Source organism: Chinchilla lanigera, unplaced genomic scaffold, assembly GCF_000276665.1.
Source record: "Chinchilla lanigera isolate Chin_1 unplaced genomic scaffold, ChiLan1.0 scaffold00028, whole genome shotgun sequence".
NCBI lineage: Eukaryota > Metazoa > Chordata > Mammalia > Rodentia > Chinchillidae > Chinchilla > Chinchilla lanigera.
Window position 1 is genome coordinate 4,168,638 of NW_004955429.1, and position 10,474 is coordinate 4,179,111.

General features: G+C 33.7%; 1 protein-coding gene across 6 annotated transcripts in view; it reads right to left on the reverse strand.

Annotated features, from left to right (window-relative positions):
• Positions 1–532: 532 nt before the first annotated feature.
• The window catches only part of Thnsl1 (threonine synthase-like 1 (S. cerevisiae)), a 38,928-nt gene continuing 28,986 nt past the window's right edge, over positions 533–10,474 (reverse strand). For all 6 annotated transcript variants that reach the window (XM_013515491.1, XM_013515492.1, XM_005386903.2 and 3 more), the window contains 2 exons: positions 9,838–10,006; positions 533–8,492 (listed from right to left, as the gene is read on the reverse strand). In XM_013515491.1, coding sequence (XP_013370945.1) covers positions 6,199–8,492; positions 9,838–9,868 — 2,325 coding nt within the window. In that variant the 5' untranslated portion in view covers positions 9,869–10,006 and the 3' untranslated portion in view covers positions 533–6,198. The remainder of the gene's footprint in view (positions 8,493–9,837; positions 10,007–10,474) is intronic.

Sequence of the window (10,474 nt, forward strand, 5' to 3'; positions counted from 1 at the left end):
TTAGAATTGTACTACATTTTTATAAAGAACTTTACACACATGTGGAATTTATATAAGAAGTGGTGCATATTCTGATAATTACCCATGTTGATTTGGGCAGTTATTTAAATATTATGTTAACCAATTATGTTTAAAATTTCAAGCAAATTAGGGAAATAGTTCCAGAAAAAAGGTACTACCAAGGGCATATAAATTTTTCAAAATTTTCTGCTACTTGTTGTGAGCCTTGTAAAATTCAAAACAAATATAAACAATCTTAAATTTTGTCAAATTGGGAAACTGGATCACTTTAATGACCAATTAAAATGAAGTAAAATACTACCTCTTCTCACATATTTTCTGTAAGAGATTCAAGATCTTGTTATGCTACAATAAATCAGTTCCCAACCCCTTATCAGAATGTATAGGATAAATGCATTTTAGAATTCAAAATTTTCCACGTTTTAGAAATGTTAAGATTATGTGTTTACCACATATTCAGTACACTAAAAGTAAGTGGCTCTCCTTAAAAAAAGTGTATGGAATACATAACTTTATTATAAATTTTATTGATATCAATGTGTAACACATTATTAAATTATATTTTTCTATAAATTCTATATAATCAATTGATATTCAGAGAATGCTTCCATCAGTTTTTGCCTCTTATATCCATAGACAACCTAGAGTTGTAACTGATGATGTACTTCAGTGATAAATATTAGTTGGTATTTTTCCTTTATTTTTAAATTTTTATTTAGATTTACTAATACTTTTCCTAACATGTGACTATCTGCTCATTTATTTTGTGTATGTATGCATACATATCTAGAGAGCTAGTTATATATTTATCTCTAGATATGTATGTAATTAGGTAGATACACATGTATACATATTAAATAAATGCAATTCAGGCCATGCACTTCTAAAACCTACTATAGTCGGAAACTTTATACTATAATATGCCTTAGAACAGGATAGAGGACTCCAAGAGGAAAATCTTCAAAGAAAGATAAAACTGTTAGATTACTTATGAATGTAGAATTAACACTGGTTCATCAGCAGAAAGTTTGTGAAGAATTCATCAAAGTTAATAGAATTATAGTATGACTCAGCAACTCCATTTAAGGTATATAACCAAGAAAATTGAAAGCAGGGTCTTGAGAGTATGGGTGTATTTGCATAACTATGTACATGGCAGTGTAATCCACTGTAACCAAAATGTGGAAGCAACCCAAGTTCCATAAATGGATAAACAAATGTGGTATAACATGTACGAACCTAGAAGACACTATGGTTTTAAATCAGTCACAGAAAGGTAAACACCAAGATTCTACTTGTATGAAGTATCTAGAACTGTCAAACCCACAGAAACAGAAAGTACAATGGTGGTTGTCGAGCTGGGAGCAACAAGGAATGGGAAGCTTTTTAATGGGTATAGTTCCAGTCTCACAAATGAGATCTGGAGATTGACTACTCAGCACCATGAACAAAATCAGCAGTACTTAACTGTACACTGTACAAAGAATGGGGCAAACTGTCAGTCCTGCTCATCTATTGCATATAAAAAAATTAGGATACAGATTAATTATCCAGAAAAGACCCAATTTGTGTAAGAATTAAAATCTTCCAGTAAACACTTAACACTATATTGTGTTTCCTATAGTAGAAATTTAAAATGGATTTTCCTGTCTCAAAAGAGGTCATCTATCAGTTTTTATATCCACTGAGCCTATGAAGATCAAAGACTTTCTTTTAGTAGCAGCTAATCCCACTCCACCACTACCCAACTCCACTTCTGAGCCCAAGACCAGCTTGTTTACCCATTTTTCTACAATTACAATCAACAGCATCTTAACAGACACTGGGACTAAAATTAGATAAGACAAATAAAAGCCAATTCAATTTTGAGACTAATGAAGGAAAAAATGATATAGTGTGCATGAATTGCAAACGTGGGGCATGTGCTACCAAGGATGCATCAAGTAATTGGTTTTTCCAAAGTTTCAGGAAAAAAAACACATATATTGGTGGACAGATAGTTACAAATTAAATTTTAACGTCATCATGAATATAAGTAAGCCTAATTTAAGCTGAAAGAAAATTAGCCAATTAAAAATTAACGCACTGAGCAGGGGCATAAGAGCACACATCTGTAATGCCAGCACTCAAGAAGCTGAGGCAGGACTGCCATCAGGACAGGACAGGACAGAGTAAGCTCAAGCCAGTATACAGCAAGGTCCTGTCTCAAATAAATAAATAAATAAATAAATAAATAAATAAATAAATAAACACCCACCTTGATATTTGAGCCTTAACTGAAGAACAGAAAGAATAGCTTGGTTTCTTTTCTTGCTTTCCTTCTCTTTTTTTTTTTTTACTTCTTCTAATTGTTCAAAAAGGTTCCTAGAGACATTTCTCTTGAGCTCCAGAATACCCACCTCACAGTTCCCATTTTGAAAAATAGTAATAAAGCATATGCTTATAAAACAAACAAAAAATCCTCACGAGGTAGCAGTGTTTATTCTCGCAAGGTATAAAACTGATTTATTCTAGAAATTTTCACCAAATACATTCATTCACTAAAAAAACCACTATGAATCAAGTTAAAAGTATAAAATCTCCTAATGTTTGTAAATTGTTTGTCATTTACAACTCTGCATTTTATAGGACATGAAAGTCTCAAGAGACTACAATGATGACTTATGTACCACCACTGTGTAAGACTCTAGTGGAGTGGCTTCTCAAAACAATTTTTAGTACCAATTAGATGACAAAAATCTTAATTCAGAAACAGATAAAATATCTCAATTTACAAAACAAAGACAGCTAATTTGACTAAAGCATCTCTCTATGGGGAGCAATCCCAACTTTTTCTTGTTGGGCTCTCATCAAAATAGTTCTTTTATCTTTGGGATGCTCCTTTTCCATGACACTGGCAACTTTCTTGGCTTTGCTTTTTGAGTCAGAAGACCTTGTTTTTTAAGAAGACTACTTGTTTATAAAGTCAAAGTTTCAAAGAGATAAAACTGATTTTAGTGGCTGGAATGCGCAGGTAGGACCCGTACAAATAAGTATTTCCTTGTACATTTTACTTATATTCCTGGCTGAGGACAAAAACAGTGCAGCATGATATTTCCAAGGGTTTGATGCTCACATGAAAAACAGCCACTTTGAGTCTGTGTGTGTACTCTGGCTGTTTATTTTTCTCTTTTCTTTTTTAATTAAGTAGTACAAATTACAAAGTATTTGTAAGTCATTTACTGGATTGGGAGATACAGTGTATGTCATCCACAATTGTTTCAAAGTGAACTGCTATTAAATTCTAAAGTGTCACACAAAGCAATCTGTCTCTTCTACTCTGAACATTCCGATTTCCAAAATATATAACTTTAAAACCTTATTTGCTACTAAAAAAATCTTAAAATTTACAATACATATAATATTATAAAATAATTTCAAAGACAAAAAGCTAAATTATAAAAAATTGATGTTTGTTCATTCACAAATCCACAATTTTGAATGTCAAGATATGAAAACCTTATGTTGTTAGAATCACAAATGAAAGTCCATATTCACTGACTTGCCACACATATTTTACAAAACAGTCTATCTATTAGACACCAGTACAGACAAAAATTAGATAAATACCCACTAATTGGTAAATGGATACACTGAGGTACTTACAAAATATCATTAATAAAATCAATGAAACATGGCTTAACTCATCTGGCTGACTTCATTTTAAAATTTCTAAGCAAAAGATATAGGTCATGGAAACATAAAATATGATTCCATTTATATAAAATTAAGAGTCTAAAAACTAAATGATTAGTAGAAAATTTACAGTAATGGGTATCTCTAGCAGAGAGAAGTAAATGCAGTCAAAGAACCACAGCAGGAACCAACTGTCTGAATGAGTCTATTCTTCACCACTCGGAAGGTTGTGAGCACTTAGGTATTTATTATTCATCCTTAAGTTGTACATGGAGTAAGAAAGAGGAAAACATACAGGTGAACAAGTCTTCATAGTGTTTAACCTTGATTGGAGCATAAAGAAAAGTAGACATGGAAAGATGTGGGTGTTCAGAGAGGTTTTGGCTCTTTATGCTTTCTAAACTATGAAAAGAGAGTATCCAAATGTCACAAAAAGGAAAGACCCATTGGAGAGGAAAAGCTACACTGGAGAGAAGGTAGATAATGCAGTTGAGTTGGTTAAAGGGAACAGGATGCAAGGCTTTTGAAAGACCTACTGCCTAATCCAATCAAAGAGGAAAGGATGCTTACAGTGCAGATTTAAACACTTGATGAGGGGAAGTGAGGGATGATATGGTAACTCATTCCTCTCCAATGGAGCAAGGTTATTTGCTGAGAGGGAAAAACCAGAGTTGGCTTTGAGAAAACATGAAGACATAAAATGACCATTTGGACAATGAAGACAATGAACTGATCACAAATAAATGCAGGCAGACTCAAGAATTTCACCTCTACTACTCTGGCATCTCCATAAAACATTTTCCTCTTTCCTTCACCCTAGAAAATCTCTCCATTTTTCAAGCCTCACCTAAAGATCAATGTCCTTTTTGGAATATTTTCTGGTTATTCCATAGTAATCCTTTAAGTTTCACAGCACTTAGCTTTATTACTTTTCACTTACACTCTATCTTGCAATAACTCTTGTGTTGTACATGATTGAACTTTTGTGTTCTCTCATCAAATGTAATTCCTGAGCAAAAATAATCCTTTTTTAAAAAAACACAGTCCCACCCATTTAGATCCATTTTCTAGATGTATCATCCACTGAAATAGCCTTAAAAGTAAATGATAAAATAATACATAAATATTTTCACAACTTTTAATCTTCCAGTATTTTCTTGTAACTGCTTCTGTTTTTCCATTTCATTTCTTTCAAACTAACATTAAAAGCTGAGGTGGAAATTTAACATTAACATGACTGGTTTAAAATTTTTTAAAAATTGTTCCTGCTCATTAAGGTTAAATTATTTTCATGATTAAATTATTTCTTCATGGAAGTAGCTCTCCCATGAAATGAAGCAAGACTGTTATCAGCAAAGACAAATAATGTTAGGAATGCCATCTTGTGGTTGAGAGTAGCCTATTACACTAATGGGTCCTGCCAGTGACAATCTTTAATTCAGAAATAAAACACCCACTAAATTCACAAATTAAATGACATTTAAATCTATTGTTATTATACAGAAACATTAATTATGTACATTGGTTTGTGTGAGCTTAACTACCAAATGTCCATTGAATAGACTCATAATACACAAGTTACGTAGGAATGCACCTCAAATACAAGAGGTGCTGTCTACAACTTCTGCACATATATGTTTATTTAGATACTCTTATTTTGGAAAGTTTTCACCTTGAAATAGGTTGTTTTATTTCTGAACCCACCACTAAGCACTTCTACTGACTGTTATATCCTATATTTACATATTGTCTTAGCCAAGGATATAGCTCAACAGCACAGTGCCTGCCTGGCAAGCATGAGGTCTTAAGTTTGATTCCCAGTACAAAAAAAACCCTAAATATTGTCTTGATTTTTAAACTTTGTCACCCTAACTATACACATCCAAAGGCAAGAGAAAGACAGGACACTTACCTAATTTGGACAATGTGGGAAACACATAATTAATTGTAGTTCAAAATGGAGTTTGAAGAGTTAAAAACATTGACTCTAATCTTAACAGATTAGTTTACCACTTCCTCCTTACAAATTAGTTGTTTTGAGCAGTAAATTCATTTTCTAGTCAATAGGAAAATAGTAAATGGTTCCTGCTGTAGTACTTAACAACTGTGCTTAAATATTTTTAATTACCAAATTGAATGTAATTATTTAAAATTGAATTTAATAATTATAAATATTTTTAATTACCAAATTGAATACCATTTTGGTGCTCTTATAAGTGGGAGTAAAAACTGAGGCAGTAAAAACTGATGAAATTCTTCTAAGCACAAAGCACGACAGCAAAGGTCTCATCCATTATGCTAGTGTTTGTCACTTATAGATTAAGGACCTAGAAAGGTACAGTGCAGATATAATGATCAGCCTCAGAGATTAGGCCACTGAATTTTCAAAAGTTAACAGGCATACATATACACATTTATGTAAAAATAAACAAAAATGCTTTTGTACTCCAAATCAACTTCTGAGATTTATTATTGCATGCGTAGTATCAGGAGAAAAATATTTTACTCAGGAACCTTTCCTATGAATTGATTTTGGATTATTTTTTCCACATGTCTCTTGAGGACATTCGTATCAGCTACACAAACCTGATATTCCATGTTCTCTTGCTGTTTTGTTCTCTCCAGTAAAGCCTCGTGTGGCGGAGGTAATGCGTTATATGATCCCAGTAAGTAAAGCTGACTTGATGAAGTTTGGTTGATTTTTTTAATCTTTAAAGCCTGCATGACAGCAGGTGCAAACTTTGAGTAATGAGCCGTCGATGAGACAATCACTGGGCAAGTTTTATCTTGCATTCTGTCTGCAACCACTTTTGCAACAGCAGTATGTGGATCCAAAATATACCCTGAAGTATTGTAGGTGGAGTTAATAGCTGCCAGGCACTCTCCCTCAGAGCACCAGTCAGCTACAAAATCCTGCTGAAGTTTCTCAACCAGAATCTTTTCTATTTGAAAATGATGTTGATTTTCTAACTGATTAAATAGTTTTGTCATTAACTGCCCATCTTTATTGGCCACCAAATGTAAATGTCGCTCCAAGTTGGAAGACTTGAGAATATCTATTGATGGAGAAAAGGTCTGTATTAACTTCCTTTGCCGTAGGTCATAATGCCCCGTTTTTATAAAATCAGTCAAAACATGGTTCTGATTAGAAGCACAAATAAATTTTCGAATAGGGATCCCCATCATTTTGGCATATACTGCTGCTAATATGTTACCAAAGTTTCCTGTGGGAATACAGACATCTACTGGGCTTCCAAAAGAAATAAATCCTTGGCCTACAAGATCAAGATATGCAGAAGCATGATATACTACCTGGGGAAGCAGTCGGCCCCAGTTTATGGAATTAGCTGAACTTAAGACTGTTCCATACTCCACAGTAAGAAAGCCAGTAAAATCAGAATCATTAAAAATTCTTTTTATAGCTGTCTGGCAAAAATCAAAATCTGATGAGACACCCACTGCCCATCCATTTTCTTTCTGACTACCAACGATTTGTGCTTTCTGAAAATCACTTACTCCACTCTCAGGAAAAAATGTGACGACAGCTATTCTGTGCTTCTCACTCTTATTAAGGCGACTAAAACCATTTAAGACTGCACTCCCTGTGTCTCCTGAAGTAGCTGCAAGTATCATATAATTGCAACTCGGTGGAATACAGTGTGCGAAAATATGAGGCATAAGCTGTAAAGACAAATCTTTAAATGATCCTGTTGGCCCATGAAACAACTCCAGGATGAACTGGTTGCCCGAAAGATGTCTAACAGGGGCAATTTTTGAACAGGCAAAGTTTTCCCCATAAGCAGTTTCAATCATTTCTCCCAATTTGGCAGCAGGTATGTCCGCAGGATGTATACACCTTTCCAACAGTATTTGTGCCCTTTCTGCGTAGGTCACTCCTACAAGGCTTTTCCATTCCCTAGAAGTTAATTTTGGGAACTCCTTCTCAGGAACAAAGAGTCCACCATCAGAAGCTAAGCCCTCAATCACAGCTTCACTAAAGAATTTTGTTGAAACTTTCTGTGCATGGTCTTTAGAACAAAAGTGCCTTGTGGAAATGAATGTTTCCGAGTCAACATCTTGGTATCTTTTAACTGCACTCAACACTTTGTCAGCTACTTCCTCTGGGGAAGCCCCACTTTCACATAAAACTCGAGTATCATACCATTTTTTGTAATACTGCCTTCTCAATTTAAGTAAGTCTGCAATAGGTGTTTCATAATTGTAACCTACAATCCTATTTATCTTCATTAATTTTAGGCGATTAATTATATCTACTACAGGTACATCCAGGTATACAATTATTCCATTTTTCTTCAGATGCCACATGCTAGCCTCATGCATGGGATTAGAACCGGTAAGGGAAATTACGCTTCCAGAGGCAGAGACATTTAGCACAGCTTTTCCTTCCTCTTCTAAAAATTGCTCATCACCAACATCCTGTAATTTTTCAGACACACTCATATTCCAGGCTTTTTCAAGGATATCATCATCCACATTTATGACACAACAGCCTAGTTTCTGACCTAGGATTCTGCCCACTGTTGTTTTCCCAGCACCAGGAGCTCCCATCAGGATAATATTTTTGTCTCCAATAAGAGAGTGGGTTGAATGCCATGAATTCCTCAATTCTGTGACTACAAAGCTTCTTGAAAGAAATAATTGTGCATGCTTCTCCGTTTGAGCATGTGGACCAGAGAAACATTTCTGTGTTATCTGTTTCAGATGCCGACATCGGTTAAAGTGGAGCATCCTCTTTTCACTTTTCTGCCAAGCCAACTTAAAAACTGGCTTGAGCCCTTTGCAAGACATAAAAACAAAAGATATTTGGTTACTAATTTCAATAAACTTAAAATTCTGATAGGACTGAATATAACCACATTCACAAATCAAACTGTTTAAAACTTTTCAAGTATTATTTTTAATATCTTTTTCAAATCTCAACACATTGAAAAACCAAACCTTTCAAAAATATGATTTCTAGCACCACAAAAAGTATTTATAAACAGTGGAAACCACATTCAGAAAAGGTCATCTGATAGATCCTTAAAAATTCATGCCAAATCCAATGCATGTTTTTCCTTTTTGGGATACTGTAATAAAAATTGTTTCATGGTTTGTAGTTTGTAACAGATACAAGAAATTTAGAGTTGGAGTGCTAATTACTCAATATATTTGTAATACTCATTTTTAATTATAGTATATTGATACGTTATTATATTACTTATTAATTGCCTGGCTATCTTGGCTATAGAGTTGAGAGCAAGAAACTAAAATAAAAGAACTTACTTCTTTACAGAATTCTTAAACAGTTTCCTAAACTACAGGACAAAGGTATGACATTTTCTTTCCTATAAGCCTTTTACATGCATTCTGTTAGGAATTATGCTTACATATTATTCATACTCAAGGCCTTAAAAAAGCCAAAGCAAAAGGTATATTATGCAAAGAGATAAGAAAAACTAACAATAATGAGATTAAAAGCTATAACCTTATCTGTATGGGCCACTGCTTTTGTTTCTGTTCATATAAACATCTTCAGTGGCAAGATTTAACTCAAATTCCAGACTCTAGAAAGGTAAGAAACTCAGGAAAGTTTCCAGTGATGAGACAAAAAAATTATTCTGGCATCCAGAGATGCTCCACAATTATCCATACTGACCAACACCTTTGTCTCTGGAAATATACTTACCATTAAAATATAAGTCAAAGCAAGTCAAATTTTTTGTCTTATAAAATGCAGTATAATGCCTGCTGCAATAATCACTGAAATTGACTGAAATGTGCCAGGCATGGTGGCACATGCTTGTAATCCCAGCACTCGGGAGGCTGAGGCAGGAGGAACGTTGTGAGTTCAAGACCAGCCTGGGCTACAAAGTGAGCTCAAGGCCAGCCTCAACTACACAGGGAGACCCTGTCTCAAAAAGACAAAAAAAAGAATCTTTAAATTGACTTAAAAACAAACACATAGGGGGGCTCTTCACCTGTTTTGGGATAGAACTAACATGAAGCTAGACCATATCACATATTCAATGGTATGTTTAGATGTTATGAAAACTTTGAATTGTGCATTTCTATGTGTTACGACACTGTTTTGTAATTAAACATTTAAATCAGTTTAAGCTAACTCTGAATATAACTTACAAGCAAACTTAGAACTGTCAAAAGATGTCATTCATTTCCTTATTTGATTTTTCAGCTCGTATATGCTGTGCTTAACTCCAATGACTTGTAAACAAGACATATAGCAACCAATTTCCATGAACAGTTTGTTGATGCTGAAGCAAACCTAATGTTTGCAAGACCTGGAAATCTAAAATGAAAAACACTTCAAGTTAATCATAACTACATATAGTACCACAAAATTCTACACATATAATAACCCACTGTTTAAAATCCATCTAAAATTTTTAAAAGAGAAATACATTATTTTCATGTTTCCCCAAATCTATTATTAAAAGATTTCATATATTTTTTAATATATGTCTTGTCATAGGAAAGAACTTCACCAACCAATACTGAAGTTATTTCTACCAATGAGCAATAAAAAAAGGCACTACAATGAAATAGAACCTTTCACAAACCTGGTATTTTAATGATTTTTCTTTTAAAGAGAAAAAATAAATTTTCAAAACACAATAATAGGGAGGTAACGATGGTTAATACATTGTGTATTCTTATTTCTAACTTACTCAGAGTACAAGATATAGGCATTTAATTGTCCAAACAATATTAGCACAAACCCTTTTCAATGAACTAAGAGAAATTAGTAGTATAACTA